General features: G+C 39.9%; 1 protein-coding gene across 1 annotated transcript in view; it reads left to right on the top strand.

Moving 5' to 3' along the window:
• Positions 1 to 14,120: 14,120 nt before the first annotated feature.
• The window catches only part of GPR158 (G protein-coupled receptor 158), a 375,355-nt gene continuing 363,199 nt past the window's right edge, over positions 14,121 to 26,276 (top strand). Inside the window, exon 1 of the mRNA XM_037006036.2 lies at positions 14,121 to 16,010. Within this exon, the coding sequence (XP_036861931.2) occupies positions 15,112 to 16,010 (899 nt within the window). The 5' untranslated portion in view covers positions 14,121 to 15,111. The remainder of the gene's footprint in view (positions 16,011 to 26,276) is intronic.

The following is a 26,276-nucleotide window of genomic DNA, read 5'->3' as shown; positions in this document are numbered from 1 at the left end:
CTTCTTCCCATTTCCAGGCTCCAGTACCCATTAATCTACCTTTTGTCTATAAATTTGCCTTTTCTGGTTATTTCACATAAACACAATATGTGGTCCCATGTGTCTAGCTTCTTTCACTTAGCACAAAGTTTTTGAACTGTGTCCATTAACATACCATGACTGAACAGTATATGGCTGTACCCCGCTGTGCCTATCCATTCACCAGTTGATGGGCTTTTAGGTTGTTTCTAGATTCTGCTATTACAGATAATGCTTCCATGAACATACATGTGTGTGTCTTTGTGTGGCTATATGTTTTCATTTCTCTTGGGTAAATACTTAGGTGTAGATTTGCTGAATCACATGGTAGTTGATCCTGAACTTTTTTCAGAAACTGCTAAGTTGTTTTCTAAAGTGACTGTGCCATTTTACATTCCCACCAGCAGCATACAAAGGCTTCTGGTTTTCTACATCCTCACCAACATTTGTTATTACCTCTCTTATTTATTATAGCCCATCTAGTGGGTATGTAATGGTATCTTGTGGTTTTAGTTTTCATTTCCCTAAAGACTAATAATGTTGAGCATCTTCTCATGCACTTATGAGTCATTTGCATATCTTCTTGGACAAAGGCCTCTTTAGAGAGTTGGTAATTTTTAAACTTTTTAAAGGCAAGGAAACTGCATTTGTGGAAGTTTTCTCAATAGATAGAATTAACTTCTGCAAAGGCAGACACAGGACTGGAGTGCAAAAATTCCTTATAAAGAAAGAGTATAATCAGCATAGCTTTGTTAAAATGGAGAGTCACCAACAAAATATAGGTGGCTTGAGCATAAAAGTTAGTAAATGGTCTTGAATGCCATGTTGAGTAATAGATCCTGAGAGGAGTGGTAGAGTAAAGAGACTGGATTTTGATGCCTAAAGGAAGTATTTGAGTTCAATATATATATGCAATAGTTTTCCTTTTTGTGGGGACATATCAGGATATAGTCCTCAGTTTACCATAGAACTGTAGGAAAATAATAGAATTCAGTGACCACGTGGTTTCTCTTTCTTTTCAGGCAGAATTAAATATAACTCATTTCTGATCCATGGGTATACTTTCTCCCAGAAATCACACATATTCTTCAAGGAAAGAGATTTGCTTCAGTTCTTGGTTAACCCATCTCAAAGAAAAGCAGCCTTGACATTCAGAAAATGTCTTATTACTTTCTTAATTTTTCTTGAGTTTTAATTAAATTTTTATTTTTTACTCTAAAATATTTGGTTTGAGATAAAAAAGCGAACAGTTGAACAAGCTACTTTTCATCACATTTGGTACTCATGATACTGCAGATCCTTGAAAAAATTGTTTCTATTTCTTAGCCTTCTGTTATCTAGTTTGCTTTTTCTATGCAATATATGAGCTTATTCTTTCTGTACAGTGCTGATAAAGAACTCATTCCTCTCCAGATAGGCCATGGCCATGTAGTCTTGAAGTCAGCCCCATGACTGGAGGAATATTCATTGACACTGTGAAAAAGTTGCTGAAATCTTTTTGTGCCAGAACCTCTCTAAAATTCTTCTGGGTCTGAATATGGAACTGTTGAAGGCAACATTTTCCCTTAAACTATTCATTCCAAAGGCTACATCAAAATGACAAACGGAGATGATTTATATATGCCACAGGATTCAGGCTTCTGCATCAGACCTACTTAAATGTCAGTATCAAAAGTGGTCAAAAGAAGACAATTTTGAAGTGAACTTCAATAACAATCTCATAGGCATGGATGTTCTCTCTTCCCTTTCTTTGGGGATAATTCAGACACTGAGCACTTGATGTCTGTCAGAGGAGGAGGAGAAAGAGAAGAAAGTGACTGAGAAACCAACTGATCAGAGGTTACATAGCAAATCTTAAATTCTTTGCCACATTTTTTTTTCTTTAGGGATAGCAATGGTCTGGATAAAACCTTTTTTTTTTTTAAACTAGGCATACAAACAAACAAAACCAGTCTTACTGTCAAAACAAAATCACAGATCTACACAACTGTTTGCACCTGGACTCAAATTTGGATTTGTCATTTTCTTAGCCCAAAGATACTTCCATCGGCACACATGCAGTAGTTTTCTTCTTTCACTACATTTTGTTGGAATATGTTCCTGCATTCTGTTTGGTTTATCTTTCCACGGAATCCTGACAGTAAGGTGATATCTGAAATTTCAACAATGTCAACATTATTACCATATTCATTTCCCTCGATATTTTTAAAATAGCAAAAATTTTTCAAGCAACTTAATATTATTCTAAATTTGTTCTTTGTAAGTTTGTTTGGATTTACAAGTTTCTGCTCTCTATAGATGAGGAATTGTCCTTAATTAGTATCCCCTAAGTGTGTACAATATGCATGGCAGGTATGGTCCTGGACTCTTCAAGTTTCCAATTTTCCAAAGGTCCTGTGTAAAGATGAAGAGCCAAGTCCTAAATTGATCATGAAGTAAAACCCCATTACACCATGAGGAAAACATCATGAACTATAGCAACATATTGATACCATATGTGATACAGGTGCTTCTGTCCAGCAAGTGAAGGAGAAAAAATTGAGCAAAGATGAAATAACCCACTTCCCATCAATTCCTAACCACAAATCTCCTTTTCAGTAAATTTTGTTCCATTTTTTTTGGCTATTCTTATTTCTTAATGAGAAAGGGAGCCAATCCTTGTATTGAATAGAGGTGGGCTTTCAATAATTCAATGTGGTTTTTTGGTCAATGCCTTATTGATCCTCTCCTGCAAGGTTGAATGTCATCAGTGTCATGGAAAGTCATTTAGGGAAATACTTTGCCCTCACACATTCAGGATTTTTCTACATAAATGTCATTTCCTAGTGTTTGTTTCCCTTGTGTTCAGGAAGTTCTTCAGGCGTCTTTAGATTTACAGAACCATTTCATGGGTGGGGTAATAGGGGAAACTAGCAATTTGGGTCAAAGTCCTAGTGACTCTGTTGATGATACTGTGTTTAGCACTACTTGAAATAAAATGCATTTCATTGGGAACAGCCCAAGTCATGGCTTCACAGTGAAAAGCAGAGATGACTCTGGAAAGAGAAGGAGTGTTGTTAGAAGGGATGCTGACAGGGAATAAGTGTCTTAAGGGTAAGCTGGAGGCAGATGAGAATAAACTGCTAAGTAAAAATCATAAACATCTTGGGTAAGCTTTCTAAGTTGGAAATAGAAAACCAGAGAGTTTTTTTTTTCTTAGCAGATTTCAGACATCCTTTCATCCATTAATGTCGACTTTTTCCTTTTCCATTGTAAACTACATGGAAAAGTGTGAACATATAGAGGTGTCAGATTATAATGGTAAAAGCTACACACAAAAAGTGTGGTCTCTGGACCAGCAGTATCAGAACCACTTGGGAACTTCTCAGCCCTATCCCAGACTTTCGAGTCAGCAATTTTGGGGGTAGGACCACTAACTTGTGCTTTGACAAAAACTCTCCAGGTGAACCTATCATGCATCAATGTTTGAGAACCAGTGGTATAGTGATTAAGTGTATGACATCTGGAGCCAGATGGCTGTATTACTTAGAGCAATTCAATTTTTGTTTCCCTTCTGTAAAATGGTAACAGCACCAAACTCACTGTGTGGTAAATGAAGATGAAATGAGCTAATGTCTGTAAAATCCTCAGAACAATGCCTGGCCACCGTTAAGTGTCACATAAATGTTCAGGTGATGATGATGATGAAAATCATCATCATCACCTTCATAGGTGTTATTTTCATTTTTTTCCACAGGCTTTGTTTCACAATTTATAAGAAGGCTTTGTGTTTTCCAAGAGATCTTCTCTCTTAATATCTTAGAGTTATGTTCCATGGCTCAAGGCAGTATTTCTCAGCATGTGCTACATGGACCATTTGCATCAAAATCACCTGTGCTGCTTATTAAAATGCAGATTCTCAAGTTCTGCCTAGACCCACAGGCACCATCAGAATTCTCTAGTGATACTTATGCATCCAGAAATTTCAAAACTACTGCTCTTGAATAACAAAGACTATGATTTTCATTTTGCAAATGGGCACATGAAGCACAGGGATAACGTATGCTTAGAGAAATCCAGAATCTCAGTGAGATCTAGAGTAAGAAGTGGGTGTCTGGGGTGTCTGACTTTGTGTTCTTATTGAAAGACTATGCTATCTCTTTGTAGTTTTATTTGCTTTATCAGGAACTTGACTGGGATTGTGCCTCTTTGTTTACTGAGAACTAGCATTATTTAATCTAAAAATAACATTTACCTTGAAAAATCTAGAACTATCAGGAATGATGAGTTCCTGGAAAATATACTTGGACAATTATGCATCACTTGGCTGCAATTGTCCCTGTTTGGGTGTATTTAATACATCAGTCTTATGTTACAGATGAAGCAAAAGGACTCAGAAAGGTTGAGGAAAATGTCAAAAGTTACTTGACTAGATACTGTCAAAACCAAGAGGAGAGTTTGGTCTCTCAACTGCCAATCCAGTGTCCTTACACCATATGCCCTGTCCTTATCCTTGCTGATTTAAATGATTTAGAGCAGCTCTTAAATTTTTTAAATAACTCTACCTATACTGCTCACATAAAATCTGGTCTCAGCAGCTTTTGATCTCCTTCAATTTCTTTTACTTAAACATATGCTAACATCACATCTTCCTTTTTATAATAGTGATAAATCAATCCATTCATTGACAACCAATAACTCATAACTCTATCACATATTGCTTTTTCATCAGTGCAAATTTGGCTGTTCTAAAGCAATTAGATTGACTTTTCAAGCTGTGATGAAAAAGCTTTGGACCTTTTCACACGATACCTACAGGCTTCATATATACATTGTTCTATTGCAGTCAAGCTCCTCCCCAGTGTCCATGTGCATTGAAACAACTTTGTTCTTAGTTTTGAAGTCACACAGGGATATTTAGCTACAAATTACAATCCATGTAATTGTTGGTGGTGAGGAGTGCTATTCATGTCAGGATTACTTGACTATTTAATAAGATGATTTTCTTTTTGTCTCACTTGTTTGTTGTTTTCATATTATATATGAAATTGAGCTTACTGGAGTTCACTTTTTCCATTCCTCTCTCCTGCTAAGAATGGAATATTTGTAGTCTTCATGCACTCATATACTTATCCCTCTACCTAAGGTAAATTTCTTTCCATCTTAGCCTGAGCCAGTTCACTACTAGTGACTACCTAGTTAATAGACCTCCTTTAGGTCTCAGTTAATTGTTACCACCTCAGAGAAATCTGTATCTTTTTCTATAAGAAGCTCCCTGCCCTGATATGATGTACTCTTTATCACTTTACAGTGTTTGTTTCTTCATGGTACTTGTCACAATATGCATTTATTTATTTATTTGTTTTTTTATTATTTCTCTCTGTAACACTTGACTATAAGATTCATGTATCTATTGTGTTCAAGATATGTCTATTTGAAGATCTGTCTATTTCACCCCAGTACCAAGCACAATGCCTGATACATAGTAAAAGCTCAGTCAACACTTGTTGAATGAATGATATGTCTTTGTAAGTTGATGTGGAATTTTGTAGCCTTAGAGGGCTATGAGTATGTGTTCACTCTTGTTTATTTATAAAAACCTCTCTTGGGGAGGAGACAATAGATGGTGGCATGAGTAGTTTAGCAGAAATCTCCTCCCAAAAACATATATATTTTTGAAAATACAACAAATACAACTATTCCGAAAAGAGAGACCAGTGGATACAGTACAACAGCCAGGCTACATCTACATCTGCGAGAACTCAGCATCACATGAAGGGGTAAGATACAAGCTGCGGCCTGGCGGGACCCAAGTGCCACCCCAACCCCAGCTCCCTGGTAGGAAGAAAGGAGTCGGAGCAAGGGGTGAGTGAAAGCCCAGGACTACTAAACAACCAGCTCTAGTAATCCACACCAGGAGTGCAGACACACAGTGCATGGTGTGCTGGGTATTAGAGAAATGGAAAAGCTAAACCTGCAAGCAGGTCCCCACAACCAGCTTCCCTGGGACAAAAGTAAAGTGAGTGCTTTTTGAAAGTCTTAAAAGGACAGGAGCCTCAGGCTGGACGGAATTGTCCCAGCACACTCAGCCCAGCAGCAGGGAATCTCGGAGAACTTTAGGTGACCTAACCCCCTGGGCAGCAGCACAGCTCTGAACCCCCTCACGGTGGTAAGCAGACTGCCAGTCATTCCCCCGGCTGGGACGGACCCTGACACACTAGCCAGTAGCAGGAGAGTGGCCACACATGCTGGCAGGGAACGGCCACGTGCGCTGGTGGTGGTAGTGCCAGAGGGGCCCGGGAGAGGCCCACATGCACCGGTGGCGGTGGCTGATCTGCCTGGGACAGCCCACAAGAGCCAGCAGCAGTGGTGGCAGAGGACCCAGGAGCAGCCACGCTCCCAGCAGCTGCGCAGAATCTCCTCCCAATGTACAGCTGCCCAGGCCAGACCCAAAGGCTGCCACCAGTGCGCAGCTGCCTGGTGGGAGTGCTGCTCTCACAGGAGAGCACATAAATTGTGCCTGCCACTCCCCACAGGGCCCCGTGCTACCCTGATGGAGACTCCGCCCACAGCAGCTTAGGGGATTAACCCGGAGGCTGCTCCAGGAGTGCAGGTAACTGACATAGACAGCGGAGAAGGGCAGGGTGACCAACAAACAGGAAAGGACTTTGTTCTCCCAGCTGACACACACACTACCTGCCTACAGCTACCACTATCAATATGAAAAGGCAGAAGAATTTGGTTGAGTCCAGAATTACCCAGACAACCCCCAAGAGACGGCCTGGGAAGGTAGACTTAAACAATCTCCCTGAAAAATAATTCAGAATAAAGGTCATAACCATGCTGATGTATCGGCAGAGAAATATGCAAGAGTTAAAGGATAAAGTTGGGAGGGCAAATACAGAAATAAAACAAATTCTGGAAGGACTTAAGAGCAGACTGGATGAGGTGCAAGGGAAAGTTAATGGAATAGAAATCAGAGAACAGGAACACAGAGAAGCCGAGGCAGAGAGAGATAAAAGGATCTCCAGGAATGAAAGAATATTAAGAGAACTGTGTGACCAATCTAAATGGAACAATATTCGAATTATAGGGCTACCAGAAGAAGAAGAGAGAGAAAAAGGGATAGAAAGTGTCTTTGAAGAAATAATTGCTGAAAACTTCCTCAAACTAGGGGAGGAAATGGCCTCTCAGACCACAGAGGTACACAGAACTCCCATGACAAGGGATCCAAGGAGGGCAACACCAAGACACATAACAATTAAAATGGCAAAGATCAAAGACAAGGACAAAGTATTAAAGGCAGCCAGAGAGAAAAAAAAGGTCACCTACAAAGGAAAACCCATCAGGCTATCATCAGACTTCTCAACAGAAACCCTACAGGCCAGAAGAGAATGGCATGATATATTTAATGCAATGAAACAGAAGGGCCTTGAACCAAGAATACTGTATCCAGCACGATTATCATTTAAATGTGAAGGAGGGATTAAATAATTCCCAGACAAGCAACAGTTGAGGGAATTTGCCTCCCACAGACCACCTCTACAGGGTATTTTAGAGGGACTGCTTTAGATGGAAGCACTCCTAAGGCTAAATAGATATCACCAGAGAAAGTATAATCACAGCAAATTAAGTAGACCAACCAAATACGAACTGAAGGCAAAAAATAAAATCAACTACTCACAAAAGCAGTCAAAGGAAATACAAAAGAACACAGAATAAAACACCTAACATATAAAGAATGGAGGAGGAGGAATAAGAAGGGAGAGAAATAAAGAATCATCAGACTGTGCTTATAATAGGTTAATAAGCAAGTCAAGTTAGACAGTTAGATAGTAAAGAAGCTAACCTTGAACCTTTGATAAACACAAATCTAAACCCTGCAATGGCAATAAGTAAATATCTTTATATAAACACCCTAAATGTAAATGGACTGAATGCACCAACCAAAAGACACAGAGTAACAGAATGGATAGAAAAGCAAGACCCATCTATATGCTGCTTACAAGAGACTCACTTCAAACCCAAAGACATACACAGACTAAAAGTCAAGGGATGGAAAAAGATATTTCATGCAAACAATAGGGAGAAATAGCAGGTGTTGCAGTACTGGTATCAGACAAAATAGACTTCAAAATAAAGAAAGTAACAAGAGATAAAGAAGGACATTACATAATGATAAAGGGGTCAGCCCAACAAGAGGATATAACCATTATAAATATTTATGCACCCAATACAGGAGCATCTATATATGAGAAACAAATACTGACAGAATTAAAGGGGGAAATTTTTAGGAGATTTCAACACACCACTCATTCCAAAGGACAGATCCACCAGACAGAAAATAAGTAAGGACACAGAGGCACTAAACAACACACTAGAACAGATGGACTTAACAGACATTTACAGAACTCTACACCCAAAAGCAACAGGATACACATTCCTCTCAAGTACACATGGAACATTTTCCAGAATAGACCACATACTAGGGCACAAAAAGAGCTTCAGTAAATTCAAAAAGACTGAAATTCTACCAACCAACTTTTCAGACCACAAAGGCATATAACTAGAAATAAATTGTAGAAAGAAAACAAAAAGGCTCACAAACACATGGAGGTATAACACCATGCTGCTAAATAATCAATGGATCAATGACCAAATTAAAACAGAGATCAAGCAATATACGGAGACAAATGACAACAACAGCATAAAACACCAATTTCTGTTGGACACCATGAGGGCAGTTCTTAGAGGAAAGTATACAGCAATCCAGGCCTAGGCCTATCTAAAGAAAGAGGAACATTCCCAAATGAATAGTCTAAAGTCACAATCATTGAAACTGGAAAAAGAAGAAGAGGCCCAAAGTCAGCAGAAGGGGGGACATAATAAAGATCAGAGAAGAAATAAATAAAATTGACAATAAAATAATAGAAAAAAATTAATGAAACCGAGAGCTGGTTCTTTGAAAAAACAAACAAAATACATAAGCCACTAGCCACACTTATTAAGAGAAGAAGAGAATCTACACACATAAACAGAATCAGAAATGGGAAAGGAAAAATCATGACAGACCCCACAGAAATACAAAAAATTATTAGAGAATACTATGAATATCTGTATGCAAACAGGCTGCAAAACCTAAAGAAATGGACAACTTCCTAGAAAAATCAACCTTCCAAGACTGACCAAGGAAGAAACAGAAAATCTAAACAGACCAATTATCAGCAAAGAAATTGAATCGGTAATCAAAAAACTACCCAAGAACAAAACCCCTGTTCCAGATGGATTCACCGCTGAATTTTATCAGACATATAGAGAAGACATAATACCCATTCTCCTATAAGTTTTCCAAAAAGTAGAAGAGAAGGGTATAATTCCAAACTCATTCTATAAAGCCAGCATTACTCTAATACCAAAACCAGGCAAAGACCCCACCAAAAAAGAAAATTACAGACAATGTCCCTGATGAACATAGATGCAAAAATACTCAACAAAATATTAGCAAACCAAATTCAAAAATACATCAAGAAGATCATACACCATGACCAAATGGGATTCATCTCAGGGATGCAAGGATGCTACAACATTTGAAAATCCATCAACATCAATCACCACATAAAAAATAGAAGGACAGAAACCACATGATGATTTCCATAGATGCTGAAAAAGCATTTGACAAAATTCAACATCCATTCATGATAAAAACTCTCAACAAAATGGGTATACAGAGCAAGTACCTCAACATAATAAACGCCATATACGAAAACCCACAGCCAACATCATCCTTAACAGTGAGAAGCTGAAAGCATTTCCTCTAAGATTGGGAACAAGACAGGGATGCCCACTCTCCCCACTGTTATTCAATATAGTACTGGAGGTCCTAGTCATGGCAATCAGACAAAACAAAGAAATACAAGGCATCTAGATTGGTAAAGAGGAAGTCATACTGTCACTATTTGCAGACAACATGATATTGTACATAAAAATCTCTAAAGACCCCATTCCAAAACTACTACAACTAATATTTGAATTCAGTAAAGTTGGAGGATACAAAATTAATACCCAGAAATCTGTTGCTTTCCTATATACTAACAATAAACTAGCAGAGAGAGAAATCAGGAAAACAATTCTATTCACAATTGCATCAAAAAGAGTAAAATAGGAATAAACCTAACCATGGAAGTGAAAGACCTATACGCTGAAAACTACAAGACACTCATAAGAGACATTAAAGAGTATACTAACAAATGGAAACTCATACCATGCTCTTGACTAGGAAGAATTAGTATTGTCAAAATGGCCATCCTGCCTAAAGCAATCTACAGATTCAATGCAATGCCTATCAAAATACCAACAACATTCTTCAACAAACTGTAACAAATAGTTTTAAAATTCATATGGAACCACCTAAGACCCTGAATAGCCAAAGCAATCCTGATACAGAAGAATAAAGTGGGGGGAATCTCGCTTCCCAACTTCAAGCTGTAGTACAAAGCACAGTAATCAAGACAATTTGGTACTGGCACAAGAACAGACCCACAGAACAGTGGAACAGAATAGAGAGTCCAGATCTTAACCCAAACATATACGGTCAGTTAATATACGATAAAGGAGTCATGGACATACAATGGGGAAATGACAGTCTCTTTAACAGCTGGTGTTGGCAAAACTGGACAGCTACATGTAAGAGAAATAAACTGCATCATTGTGTAACCCCATACACAAAAATAAATTCAAAATGGATCAAAGACCTGAATGTAAGTCATGAAACCATAAAACACTTAGAAAAGAACATAGGCAAAAATCTCTTGGACATAAACATGAGTGACTTCTTCATGAACATATGTCCTTGGACAAGGGAAACAAAAGCAAAAGTGATCAAGCTGAAAATCTGTACAGCAAAGGACACCATCAGTAGAACAAAAAGGCATGCTACAGTATGGGAGAATATATTCATAAATGACATCTGATAAAGGGTTGACATCCAAAATATATAAAGAGCTCATGCACCTCAACAAACAAAAAGTGAACAATCCAATTAGAAAATGAGCAGAGGAACTGAACAGACAGTTCTCCAAAGAAGAAGTTCAGAGGGCCAACAGACACATGAAAAGATGCTTCACATCACTAGTCATCAGAGAAATTCAAATTAAAACCACAATGAGATACCACCTCACACTAGTAAGGATCGCCACCATCCAAAAGATAAACAATGACAAATATTGGAGAGGTTGTGGAGAAAGGGGAACCCTCGTACACTGCTGGTGGGAATGTAAATTAGTTCAACCATTGTGGAAAGCAGTATGGAGGTTCCTCAAAATGCTCAAAATAGACTTACCATTTGACCCAGGAATTCCACTCCTAGGAATTTACCCTAAGAATGCGGCACTCAAGTTTGAAAAAGACAGATGCACCCCTATGTTTATTGCAGCACTATTTACAATAGCCAAGAAATGGAAGCAACCTAAGTGTCCATCAGTAGATGAATGGATAAAGAAAATGTGGTGCATATACACAATGGAATATTATTCAGTCATAAGAAGAAAACAAATCCTAACATTTGCAACAACATGGATGGAGCTAGAGGGTATTATGCTTAGTGAAATAAGCCAGGCACAGAAAGCCAAATTCCAGTTGATTTCACTCACATGTGGACTATAAGAACAAAATAAAACCAGAAGGAACAAAACAGCAGCAGAATCACAGAACCCAAGAATGGACTAACAGTTACCAAAGGGAAAGGGACTGGGGAGGATGGGTGGGGAGGGAGGGATAAGGTGGGGGAGAAAGAAAGGGGGCATTAAAAATAGCATGTATAATGTTTGGGGGGCAGAGGGAGGGCTGTGCAACACAGAGAAGACAAGTAGTGATTCTACAGCATCTTACTACGCTGATGGACAGTGACTGTAATGGGGCTTGTAAGGAGCACTTGGTGATGGGAGGAGTCGAGTAAACATAATGTTTCTCATGTAATTGTGATTAATTATACCAAAAAAAAGCTCTCTTGGATTAACTCCTTCACTGATGGACAGTGATATAGACATTGGTTTGTCTACTTACTCAGTTGACCTTGACTCCCAACTTATTAAATAGACCAGGCCTCCCAGAGCTTTTAGACCATGGTGACTTTTCTGGAGCCGACTGAAGCTTTCTAGAGCATTCTGGACCACAATGCACTATCTTCTAGAGCTTGTACTCTATGGTAGTCTCTGGCCACAGGTGGTTACTGAACACTTGAAATGTGGCTAGTATGAAATGCCACATTCTGTGAGTTTAAAATACACATTGGATTCTGAAGGTTTGGTATAAAAAATGTAAAATATATCATTAATAATTGTTATTTATTTATTGAAATAATATTTTGGGTATATTGATCTAAATATTCATTTTTTTCTTTTTTACTTTTAAATGTGCTATTGGAACATTTAAAATTATGTGTATGAATCATATTTGAGGCCCCAATTATATTTCTGTTGAGCAGTGTTTTTCTGGACGCAAGTAGTTCACCCCAGTTGTTTGGCAATGTAGAATGAAAGTGATCCACAAAAGGGAATGTTAAAATCACAAGAGCCTCCCATAATTTGCACCTTTCTTATCAGATGCCATCTAGTGGAAGAACTAGCAGCCCTGGAGAGCGGCTCAGATGCCATTTCAGTGCTCTCTCAATGTCAAATCATGAGGTCCAAATAGAGTTTGTGTCCCAAGACAGAGAATTTAAATGTCTTGCCAGTGGTTGTGTACCTTGCTCAAAACAATGCTCGGACTAGAACTCAGGTCTTTCAATTATCCTGAGTCATTGAATTACTTACAGTAAGACTTACTCTTAAAATTATATCTTTCTTTTTAAGTGCAATAGTACAAAATTTTAAAGAACTATTAGTAAGTTACGTAGTTTCTCTAAAAACATCAATTCATGAGGAAATTACATTTCAGTCTATAGATGGTTAAGTAGATGAAAATGTATAGTCTGATAAATTAAGTAGAAACTCCTTCTGTTATTATTGACCAAATGCTATAGCAGAGCATTAAACTGGGATGACCTTTATTTAGCAAAGATCATGCACTGCAGTTTGGAAAACTGGTTGCTATGTCTTATTCTAAAAGCCTTCATTATTGATATGTCAGAAAGACTTCTCTTAGGTAAGAAAATGGATTTTTAAATAATTAGCTTCATCATCATGATCTTCTGGTTCATCCATTACTTTGGCAAATATTTAGTGAGAACCTACTATGTTCCAGGCACTTCTGTGTACTCTAGGTGCTCCAGATACTTTAGCAACCAATGCAGTTAAACCTTTGCTGTTTGGAGCTTACATTTCAGTGTTTAGGTATTTTTCTCAATAGGGAGAATGAAATGAAATGGTAAGTAAATCTAAGCAGTGTCTGATTTTTTTTGACAGTTCTGTTGATTGGAAATTGATGTGAATTTGGGATTTTCTATTTGTGTCTTTCTTGGGGAATGTGAAAATGGATGTGGGTATGGAAAGTGGAGGTACATAGAACATTACATATCCAGTACTAAGTAGCATTTTGGGATTGTCAGAAGACACTCGTAATGCTTCAGATGAAATGATTAGATTGTGTTGAGGGATTTCCCAGTAATCTGGAGGGGGGGGCGTGGCATATTTAGTCCCTCTTCTTTCTTTATGGGATATTCCAACCCATAGTTAACTTATCTTAGGTCTTGTATCCATTAATTCTAGGAACTTTCAGTCATAATGACTTCCCTTCTCACTCAACCCAGACTCACTCATTCTCATTCTATCACAGTCTAAGTCTTTTCCTTTGTACAGTTCTCTCCCTTCCACGTACTCACATCACAGATTCCCCTTCATCCTAGTCCCCTTTTAAAGGAGCTTCCTTAAATATGGTATATTCCCCCTTAAAACTCAGCCGGTAGATGTCTCCGTTACTCCCTCATAGTCAAGACCTCGGCAAGTAGGTTTTATCATTTCTTTAACCAACAACAAGGAGGATTTGATCATTTGCCTAAAATGAGCAGATGCTCAGGAGGACACGTCTCCATCCTACGTCCCTCCTCTTCAGTTTAAGTCAGCAATGAAAACTCCTTTCTCTCTCTTTTCCAGGCAAAAGAAGAGACTGATTTAACTAAGCATGCAAGACGCCAACACCCTACTCAGTACGGCCAAGTTTCCTTCTCCCTGAGCCACGGAAACTCTTGTTTCTCCCCTCACTGCCGCCCACTCCAACCCCCACGCCCTCAGGTTTCCGAGTCATCAGCGAACGTGAGTGGGTGACAGGACTCGGCGCTGCCGCATCCCGCGCCACCGCCTGCTGCGCCTCCTTCGTTCCGCTTCGGGTTCAGCACTGGACAGCTCCCGCCCCAATCCGACAAATGGCAGTCAGCTGATTGACAGAGGAGCCGACCAAACAGGACACAAGACAACGCGAAGCCGCCCTACGACGAGGGTTTGGTTGCGGCCAAACTGCCTCTTTAAACCGGCTTTCCTCCCGAGAGCAGGGACAGGGAGGAGTGTGGTTTGTGGCCAAACGTATAGGCTCCGACTAACCAGCTGCCGGGCCCTGTCGACTCCAGACAAACGTCCTAAAAGGAAGCCCCGCTCCTCGGGACTCGCTGCTGCGCCCGCGGAGCTGTCCGTGCGCGCGCTCCTTGCCTGGTGGCCAAGCCGAGCAGGAGGAGTCCCGGCTGGGAGGCGGCAACGACCTGCCGCCGCTGAGAGGATGGAGCAGCGTTTCTGGCGGCCAAGGCGGCGGCAGCAGCTCTCGAGCACACCTCAGTGAGAGCGGCTGCGGAGAGGCTGAGCAGAAAGACGTAAGCAGGCCAACTGTAGCTGCCGGGAGCGCGAGGGGATGTAACCTGTTCGGCTCAAGGCTGTGAGGGGCGTAATCCTGAGCTGAGCCATCCTGGAGCCGGTGCAGACAGCGTGGTCACAGGTGATTTTATTTCCTGTGACGGAGGTTTAGCCAGCGGGGCCAGTTTCGTAACATTGTTATTTTCAAGTCCTTTTGGACTGGCTGTCATCTGGTGAAGAAGGGGGAAGACTCTTAGTACAAGTCTGACTGGTGTAAACTGATGACCAAAATTTAAAAAGTGACTTCTCCACGTTACCTCCTCTCTTCGCTGCGAGACAGATGGGAACCATGGCTTATCCCTTACTTTTCTGCCTCCTGCTCGCTCATCCGGGTTTGGGAGCTGCTGGCGCCAGCCGAGACTCGCCCGGGCGGTCGGATTCCCCTCGAGAGAGGGCCGTGAGAGCGAAACAGCACGCCCAGCAGCTGGCTAGAGCCTCTGCTTCGGACCCCTCTGCTCCCTGGAGCCGCTCCACCGATGGCACCATCTTGGCGCAGAAACTCGCCGAGGAGGTGCCCATGGACGTGGCCTCTTACCTCTACACCGGGGACTCCCACCAGCTGAAGGGAGCCAACTGCTCCAGGCGCTATGAGTTGGCTGGCCTGCCGGGAAAGTCGCCAGGCCTAGCCAGCTCCCATCCCTCCTTGCACGGGGCTCTGGACACGCTGACACACGCCACCAACTTCCTCAACATGATGCTGCAGAGCAATAAGTCGCGAGAACAGAACTTGCAGGACGACCTGGAGTGGTACCAGGCACTGATGCGGAGCGTCTTGGAGGGCGAGCCCAGCATCTCGCGGGCGGCCATCACCTTCAGCACCGAGTCGCTGTCCGCGCCGGCCCCGCAGGTCTTCCTTCAGGCCACGCGCGAGGAGAGTCGCATCCTGCTCCAGGACCTGTCCTCCGCGCACCACCTGGCCAACGCCACGCTGGAGACCGAGTGGTTCCACGGCCTCCGGCGCAAGTGGAGGACTCACTTCCACCGCCGCGGCTCCAATCAGGGGCCCCGGGGCCTGGGTCATAGCTGGCGGCGCAGGGACGGGCTTGGCGGAGACAAGAGCCATGTCAAGTGGTCCCCGCCTTATCTGGAGTGCGAGAATGGGAGTTACAAGCCCGGCTGGCTGGTCACTCTCTCCGCTGCTTTCTACGGGTTGCAGCCTAACCTGGTCCCGGAATTCAGGTAGGTAGGGGAAAAAAGTCAAATGCCAAGCCTTCCTTCCGGTTTCACGGGTGGGTGCGCAAGTAGAGGAGAAACACTTGGCGGTGACACTTAACGCCTCTCACCTTCACAGCAGGCACCCAGGCTGAGTGACCCCCTCCCCCCACGCGGACACATGTGCTTACGGACAAGAGGAACCCCACGTTTGTTAGCTTTAGGCATTCAGCCAAAGCTTTTCTGGGATCAGTTTTCCGTGCAAGGGGCAAGGGACAGGAAAGCACTTGAAAGAGCTGAGAACCCTCTGATGCCCTGTGCTCATTGGTCCTAAGGAGAGCAGTATGTCCAGTTCCAGGATTTGTGTGGGAACCTGCAGAGCTCGGGGTGTGCCCTCCAAGCGAAGAGTGGCCAGCATCTGATGAGACAGAAAAGGCGGCAGAAACCAACGAGTTCCTTGTTTCTGCCACTTACATGTAGCCTCTGCTGGCTTCCTGCGTGTGCAGTTTGGGACACCAGTCTGTTGTTAGTCAGTTACCAGAGCACGAAATTAAGACAGTTCAATCCCCTGGGGGTTGGTCTGCTCTGTGGTGAGTCAGTATCAGCAGCACAGCTGTCTCCAGGATCCAGGCTTCACAGTGTGGTCAGTGTGCGCCTTCTACCCATCTCCTTCCTCCCTCCAATCTATCTCCCCTGCCTTAGTCCCTCTTTCTCCTGTTCTCTGTGTTAAGCATACCTGAGGGTTCTCCAGCACTTCATGTACACACTCTATAAATGAACCTGGTTGAATTACTTTAGGGAGGAAAGGAGGGATTCGTTTTGACTGAATTTCCTCCAAGGGAGCTTGGAGGAAATTCAGTAACAGTTCTTTATTTCCTGTCTCAAAGTACAGCATTTGTGGGAAGATGAAGACTTGCAGATTAGTAGGTGGTGACTTCTGCCCTGGGAAGTCCCTGGCGTTTGAGCTGAGGAACTTCTAGAAGTATCCTTAAGCATAGATGTGAGGAAGGAACAAAAGGAGAGCAGAAACTCCAAAAAGGGCCTCAGGGAGAGTCACAGATTGCCTGGGATCCTCCCCATTTCCCAGGATGGAAGGATCCTGGGATGGGAGGCTCTGGAAAGAAGGTCTTAGTGGGTTGTTTCTGCAACTTTTTGGGAACCTGGGCCAAAAAAATCCTGTGTGTGTGTATGTCTTAAATGCTCTGTTTGACACAAGGGTAGGATACTGACCTGGTGAAAGATACCAGGCCGAATATTGGGCGAGCAAATGAGGGGAGTCAGGAAGCTTGTTTGTCTGGGCACTGTCATTTACTGCTGAATGACCTTGAGTAAATTGTATAAGCTCTCTGGGCCTCAGCTGCTTATCTATTGAGAGAGTTCATGGTCTCTAGGGAGCCATCCAGTTACAAAATTCCATAGCTTCTAATGCTGGCAACACTTGGGAGAGCATAAATGAAGAACAACCCCTTCTCCAATTCTGTATGACCATATTAAATGTTTGTGTGCATTTCTATATCTTTTAAAGATCTTGTCTTAAACCAGAGCAACTCTTTCCTTCTTTCAGGGTTCTCATTTCCTCCTGATTTCTACAGGACCCTATTAGTAAGAGCTGAACCCAGCTCTGAGTCTTTGCCATATTGTTTGCTCAGAAGAGGAAAGATAAGCAGCAGCTCTTCACTGCCAGGAAATTGTGGCCTACAGATAAACTTTTTCAGGGAGACCCAGGACCCAGCATAGTTGGATCTCTCTTGATCTAACATTCACTTTGTGTCAGGCTCTGTGCTAACTTCTTTGTATGCATTATTTTGATTAATCCTCACAACAGCTCTATGAGTTAGGTTTTATTAGTTTCCCTGTTTTATAGAAAAGGAGCCTGAAGCACAGAGGCTTTACCTTTTTTCCCACACAGCAATTAAATAGTAAAGCCAGGACTTGAGACCATTCTATACTTTTAACCACTATTGTCAAACTCTGTCTTACGGAGGTGTCCTAGGAATGCTGCATATCAGGTAGCTGATACATAAAAATCTATGTGTTTTCAAGGGTCAGATGTGGGACTGGGGATAAGAACCATTCATTTTCAGAATTATTTCTCTTGAGGTTAAGAAAGCAAAGGTCACCTAAATGAACTTAATGCCTTCTGCCAGCGAAGATGAGGACACAAGGGGTCTACCTATTCTTTGGACTACATTCCTATCCTCTGACTGAGTCTCTTTAGGTGCTTCCGTAGTCATCAGTGGTGTTCTTTAGCAAAGGCATGAAGACAGGCTGTTTAGTATCTGGCTCTCTACAGAAGCTGGCTTGTCCTGGCAGCATACATGAAGAACAGAATAAATACTCTCCTGTGAGTGCTTCTGCCCCATGTCCTGTGCCCCTGAGGAGTTGCACAGATGTTAATTATAGGAACTGGAAGAAATCTTGGAAAGATCAGATGGTTCCTCCTGTTGTCTTACAGTTAAGAAACAGAACTATAAAGGTGAAGTGACTTGTCAGAAAAGTCACATATCAAGTGTGTAGTGTATATCAAGATCTTAACCACAGAAATAGGATACAGGCCTTCTGCCTCTGGTTCACATGATGCTTGACATGTATATACCTAAATCATACTTCTGTGACTCTCTGAACCTTTGCACACAATGTATGTTATGGGACATAGTTTACTCTTTATCAGCTTTTAGGAAAAAAAATTAGCCATAGAACACAGTTGTTGATTTTTAAAAAAGATTATATTACTTATTTCACACATTTAAAATATTTAAATGGGCCATCTCTGTCTATTCATACTCATAAAAGGCAGAGATCTTTTTGTTATTGATATTTTATCATCTAAGATGTGCACTCTAAAATTCTACAATATAGGTGAATAATATTATGTGGCATGGTAACAGTGAACTTCAAATGAATTTTTCAGACATCATAATAAGGAGCTCTAATCATGATTTTAAATATATTTTGAACCCCTAGAGTGTTATTTCCAAAAAACCTTATCTGTAATGAAAAACCCATTGCTAATGATTTCCTTATGGAAGAGAAAAGGAGGAAAAATTTGCAGTTAAAATTTTCATTTAGGGTCAGTTAATATTTCTCCAGGCCTTGCTTGCAAGATTCAAGCATTTAAATATAGAATATTTTATTTTTAAAGTATGAAAATCCAAAACATGGAATTCAAAAGTAATGTGAGAACATGGGCAAGTGCCTTATTTTAACGTTTATTACTATAAAATACCTCTCAGAATAAGTTTTATCCCCTGCTGCACAAGTATCTTAAATTTTAAAGTCTAGCATAAGACTCACATAGGAAGAGTTTATTGCTCATTTCTTTCAAAAGATAGCATTAGTTGCTCTAATTAAATGTCTCTTGAGTCTTTTGTTAGAGACCTATAGAATCACGTAGTAGTTCTCACCTTACATCCTAGCAAAAAAAGGGCAATACAATAGTTTAAGGTAAATGCTAAGTTATTTTTATTTTTTACATCAGGTTTGTGATGTCCTTGTAGAGTTTTCCTTCAAGTTAAGTTCTTTGGTTGGACATAGTAACTTTTCTGTGTGGAACTTAAAGTACTATAGAGTTGGATCACATTCTGCTGAAATCATCTGTACCTTCCTGGGGGTGGTTGGAACTGTTAAGTGCCTAGGATGGATATAAGGTACGTAAGTGTTGAATTTAAATTAAGGTGAAGGAATCTTTGGGAATAATTTCTTGATGAGCTGAAAGGGACTTTGGAATTCATTTGGTTTCTTTCATCTTCTCATTTTACAGTGGAGGAAATTGAGACCCAAAGAGCTAAAGGAATTTGCTAGAGTGGCATTGCTCTTTTGTGGCAGGTTAGAATTAATGGGAACCTGTATATACTGAGCCCTTACTCTACATTAGATGGTTTATATATGCCACTGCATTTAATTCTTAGTACTTTCAGGTAGTTACAACTTCAGAAAAGTTGAGCGACTTGCCCAAGGTAACACAGTAAATTAGCCAAATCGAATTTAGATCTAGCTATGCTTTTACTGTCTTTCTACTACCCTGTGCTGCCAATTTTGTTTTCACCTTGTATTAAGAAACAGAGCATTGTAATGGCTTGAAATAATTAATATATTTAGCCCAAATAAGTGATGTACACTTACTCTTTTTTGGCCAACCATGCAATTAAGTACAATGTGACATTGTGTAACAAGAAGAGTATTAGTCAGAACATTGCCTCCAGCCCCAGTTTTGTCTGACTGGCTATATTACCTGTCTGGAAATCAGTTTCTGCACAATTAAAATGTGCGAATGGACTTGATGATATCCAAATACCGTTATAATTCTGTGTTCTATGAGTTCTTAAAAGGCCTATCCAAATGGTCAACAAGCATGCTTTGGAAACAGGGCTGATACACATAAATGCAATGCCTTAAGGAAATGATATTGATGAATGTGCAGAGGAAGAGGAAACCAAGTGAATATCAGATTTGGTGTTTGGGAAAAGAAAAAAACGGCAATGGGGCATTGAAAGAATGATCACAGTAGTGTGGAAACTCCTTTTTGGTAACTAACACAACCAACATTGGTGTCTCTGATTCAAAGACTCCTGAGGAGTCACTTCATTCCCTCTCCTTCATATGCATACATCCACACACATCCAGCAATGATTCTGGTACAGACCTGTGCTTTCAACAAAAGAGGGCAATTCGCAACATAAGAGAAATGACCACCTTGCTCTAGGCCAAACATGGTAATGGGTAATGGTAGTGGGAAAGAGGTTATGTATAGCAACAGCACAGAGATGTTTACCTGGGTTACAGAGCAAAGGGTTTTTAAATGAACTATTGCTATTGAGGATTTGAAACTGGATCATTTCTCTGTAAACTGTGATAGTAAAGTGTGTATCTCCTTTGAAATTCTGTAAAGGCTAAATGAAGAACTGTCATCACACAGGGAGTTCAGTAAATCTTTTGTATTGTAGCTTCTGTCTTCCCAAATACTGTCCTCAGCTAAATGTACACTTTCTTACTTTAGCTGTGCTAAAGTCATGTGATTTATAGTGATTTATAATTTATATGATGGCTTAGTTTCATTCCTAATTATTATGATGGCTTGCAATGACATTGGATCATGATGGAAATACAGGCCTTGAAGAGAGATGTTGGCATAAGCCTGGACCACACACTTGATTTACGGTATTACCAGGCACAGCTGCCTTTCTAATTCTGTTTCCTCATCTGTAAATTGAGGTGGTTGGACTAGGTGAGCTGGAGGACTTCTTATAACTCTAAAAGTCTGTTATTATGCACACAATTAAATATGTCACTTTAACTTCTGAAGTTGTATCTGATTATAATGCTGAAATCAGTTAATGTTTGCTCATTTAAATGCTGATTATGGCCATATATGTTTAGCTTTTGACTTTCTCAGGGACATTTACTCATGGAATATTTAGATAAAGCCCTTTCAATGTATACTGAGTTAAGTCTATATACTAATGGAAATCAGAACTACATTTCAAAATAAGAATAAGGTTGAGATGAGTTACCAGATCTTGAAAGGTTCCCTGAATTTACTTAAAGTCAACATAAAGCTGTTTCACAGATTTCTAAACCAAGGACCTCATATATCTGTGTGATTTCCCTCAAGATATTCAACAGTTAGGCATTTTGAAGCTCCTTACTTACTATTAATAATGATGGGTTTCAATTTCCTTCTGTAGTTGGCTTTAAAATTTCAAAGAGGACTACTTATTGTGGTGCAGCCGTGGTATACCATTACTGGCCATTTTCTAGAATATGCAGAATGGGATTTCTAAGACTGCTAAATAAATAACAAGAGTATATGCCGACTTTCAGGAGAGGGAACTGGTGTCCCTTTGACTGATTTTGCAGCCTTACTTGCTGGATAAGTCAAATCTTACTTTTAACTACAGAAAGGCAGCAGTTTGTTGTTCATGCAGGGTTTGAAGCCTACCCTTTTCCAACACACACCGTGTTTTACGATTTTATTGTATATTGTAACATGTGAGGATGCCAAGAAGTATGTTGATGATGATGTTTTGCACTTGGTTGGTACAGAAGCATTAGGGCTTTGTTTTCTCTTCAGTTCTGGGTTGGTATTCAGAGGGTTATTTAAGCAGAATTACTAAAGTAGAATATTGGGATTTTGATAACTTTGGCACTTGATGGCCACTATGTGCAAATAGGCAGTGCACTGGTCCTGAGGCTATGCTTGAGAGAGTTTGCAGCCAATAGTGTCATTAAGCACTTGCCCAGCACAGCAATCACATGAGTACTGGTGGGGCTTGTTGGACTGGTCTTTTATCCATATTTGCTTTTCAACTTCTATTAAAAAACGGTTTCTATGAATAATTTCTACTTTGGCTGAGCATTTACTCATCCAATGAGTCTTTGTTCCTACAGGATAAAAATTGACCCATAAAAACATTTAGGTGGATACACTGTTCTTTGAAATACTTCTTTAGTTTAGGGAAGGATTAATCCTCTTAGCTTAAAGTTATTCTCAGGTCTGTCCTCCATATCTTTTCTATAATGCCAAATTTAGTCTAGAAACCATGACTGGCTTTCCTTTTTATACCAAATGATATTTTAGCCTCAAATCAATCATAGGATACATCTTGTTTCGATACCTTCATTGTAGGAGGAACTTACAAAAAAACACAGAATTAGCTTAAATGTGTTCTGCCATTTTCCCCAAATAAAAATCTTACCTACTGTTACGTCAAAAAAGGCACTCTCTTTTTCTCTCACACACATAGTTAACTAAAACTTCTAATTAATTGAGATCTAGTTAATTTCATTCATTATAATATATGTTGTAACTTTCCTCCATTTAAAAATTATAACTAGAATAAAACAATGTAGGATTTTTAAAAATCCTGTCCAGTTAACAAAGTACCAGTGAACCTATAACTTAATAGAAACCTTAGGATTACATGAGATTGGGGGTTACTTCTTTAACCTAATTTTCTTACCACTTACTGTTTTGTCTGATGTGGATGCCTTATTACATTATTATGGAAGGACTTTTATAGAATAACATGACACATGGTCTTTATCTGAGAAAGAAGAAAAGGTATTATAGTATAGAATAATGTATCTTCTCAATTCTAAGATGCACCTTTTCCACATTTTGTTGTCTCTCAGATTGATATGTTTATTATGATTGAGGGCATGTCATTTTAAGTTGGCATACATTTTCCTTTAGTGGTCCAAAATACAAAAGTGTATTTTTCAATTAATGACATCTTATACTTGATGAATTGTGGTATTAAGGGAAAATAAATTCCAAAGTCTCTCCAACTCTGAAGTTCTATTATCATCTTCATGTTATCAAGATGCAGCAAAATGTTGCATATATGGAAACACAAAATCAAGACTTTACTGCTATACATAAATTATGAAGACAATAATTTTTTTAAAAAAGACAAGCTACCTTAAAACATGTAACCACATCTCCTTTTCAATGTGGGTGAAATATACAAAATATTGGGTGAGAAACAGCAGGAACTTTAGTTTCAGAATAGGTGAGGTAAGGATTATCAACATTTTTCCCACACCATCTGGCAAAGCATTTCACTCACATGGTGGGAAAATACTTAGAACACTGAGAATAAAAGACCACTTATAGACCAAAAATAGGAGGGACTAGATTTTTCCTTTCTAGAGTGCTTCTAGATTTCAGCTTGGAAATAAAAACTTCATGGTATAGCCATATTTTGCTTACTGAGATTTAGTTTTGGTTAATGAGATTTAAATGGAATTGTGGAGGTGTGTTTTTTCTTTCTTTCTCTTTTCTAATCAGCTGTCTGGAATGTAAATGAAGAGTTTTGATTTCCCCTTATTTGATGCTTCAGACCACTGTGTATAGCAGGGTTTTTCAACCTAGGCACTACTGACATTTCGGGCCAGGTACTCCTTTGGTGTGGAGTCTGTCCCGTTCACTGTGAGATATTTAGCAGCATCTCTGGCCTCTACCCACTAGATATCAGTAGCAACCACCCTGCCCAGTGTGACAATAAAAAACACCTACAAACTTTGTAAAACATCCTCTGGGAGGCAAAAATGCCTATGCGTGAAAGTCACAGATGTAGAGGAAACACATATAAATATGCTATGCTGGATCTCCTTATTTCAAGGGTTTTCTGTATTTCAAATGTGAGAGAAAGATTTTGTCATTTCTGTATTTCTATTTATTCATTTATTCACTTGTTCAGAACACAAGGTCATTGTATATATGAAATTTGATGTCAGTGAGAACTGGAAAATTTTGATTAATCAATGGAATATTGATTGATTTACATTTACATGTCATCAGGACTCAAAAATTATATTTTTATTGAGAATCTGTTGCTTATATGGTTTTAGTACTTCTTTGGTTAAATGTTTTATATTTAAAATTTCCCATTACAGATAAATTTTGAAAAGAAAATGCATGTGTATGGGTATGGGGGGGACATTCTTTAAAGAAGCAATGTTTTAGTAAATATTTTACCAGGGCACCTTTTTGAAGAATTAGAATTTTAAAAGTGAAAAGGATTTTTGAGATCATATAATCCAGCTGCTTTTTACTTATACAGGTAAGGAAATTGAGACCTGGGAAAGTGGTAACCACCATTTCCATTAGCTATGGCTGCAGGGAACATGCAGTTTAATAATAGGCACAAGTAAAAAGACCCTGAGTCATCAAGTAAAGGTTAATTTATGTTCATTATTCACTGATCCAAACCTGGCTAGGCATCAGGATCACCTGCAAAGCCTGACAGTATGTTCCTGGGTCCTCTCCAAACCCTCTGAATGGGATAATCTGGGGACAGGTTCAGAGGTCTATATTTGGAACAAAGTCTGTGTAATTCAGAAGTAACTGAATTAAACACAAACTTGGAAATTAAACACAAAGGAAAAACAGTACTTGATAAGGTTGAAACACATATAACCCATTTAAAAATATTTCAAGAATAAAAATAAAAAATTGTAAATGCTTAGCTGCTTGAGCTTTAGTTATCCCAAAATATGCTGCAGGCCATTCTGGATACCTGAAGCATTAGTATATCATGAGTGATCCTATGGGCAGGGGTAGAATGACTAGCACGTTCTCTCTGAAGGCAGGTTGCTCACAGAGACTGAGCCTTGGAAAGGTGAGCCACTAAGTTACCTGTTTCTCCCTCATTTTGTTTTGGGTGGTTCCTTGTTTTCTCACCCTTAAAATAGGGGCTATCATGAGGGCAGCTGCCTCTCATTATTTGTCCTTTATGTAAACATTCTATTTCCTCAACCAGTTCTACATTTTCTTCAAATACAAGGAGCACATTTTATAACTCCCCAGATTCAGTGCCTCTTGGAAATGCCTTGCATAATTCAGGGAGGCAGTATGGAATAGTGTCTAAGGGAAAGGGTTTTGGGATTAGAAACCTAGATTTGAATCCATGAGTTTGCACTTTTGCTTACTGTGTGACATGGGCCAAGTTATTTAAGTTTCTGTGGCTCACTTTCCTCATCTGGAAAGGGTGTATGCTGTAAAGAGCATATAACATACATAGGAAAATAGCTTAGCATAATTTGTGGGATGTACTATTGTTTAAAAAACATATAACATGTCTGGCTAAGGCTATAGTTGCTGGGGATACAAAATTAAAAATGACAAAAATCCCTGTCCTTATGGATTTTTCTGTGGGGGGAGATAGATAATAAGCAAAATAAATATAACACATAATTCATGATAGAAACAAGTACTATAAAGATATAAATAGGATAATGTGGTAAAAGAATGCCTAGGAGGCAGGGTGGGCTGCTTTAAATAGGGCGGGTGGTCAGGAAATATGGCTCTGAAAAAGGTGAAGGATGAGAAGACAGCCATGGAACAAGCTGAGGAAACCATATTCCAGAAAGTGAACAGGAAGAACAAAGGCCTTGAGACAGGAATGAGCTTCAAGTGCTTTAAGAACAGAAAGTCAGTGTTGCAGGAATGTAGTGAGAGGGTGGTAATGACGTAGAAGACAATATGCAGAAGGTGCTCAATAAATGGTTAAAAATGTTGTGGTGATACAGAAACATGTTAAGTGCTTGAAAAGTTTCTACCCCTATAGAAAATTGTGGGTGTATTTTCAGTTTTTCTTTTGGATGGTTTTATTGCCGTGTCCTTGTTTCATTTTGGCTGCCTACTTCCTTTTCCTCATTTTAGTCTTGGCTTTCCTGCCCATTGCCTCCTATAGCTCTGGAAGGTTGGTTTTCCAGTTTCTCTGATAAGATTTCAGTCACAGCATAAGCTTGTTTCTCAATGCTCCATTCTCAAATGTGAAAGTAAATTGG

Source organism: Manis javanica, chromosome 2 (assembly GCF_040802235.1).
Source record: "Manis javanica isolate MJ-LG chromosome 2, MJ_LKY, whole genome shotgun sequence".
In the NCBI taxonomy this organism is placed as follows: domain Eukaryota; kingdom Metazoa; phylum Chordata; class Mammalia; order Pholidota; family Manidae; genus Manis; species Manis javanica.
This window is presented reverse-complemented; position numbering and strand designations above follow the sequence as displayed.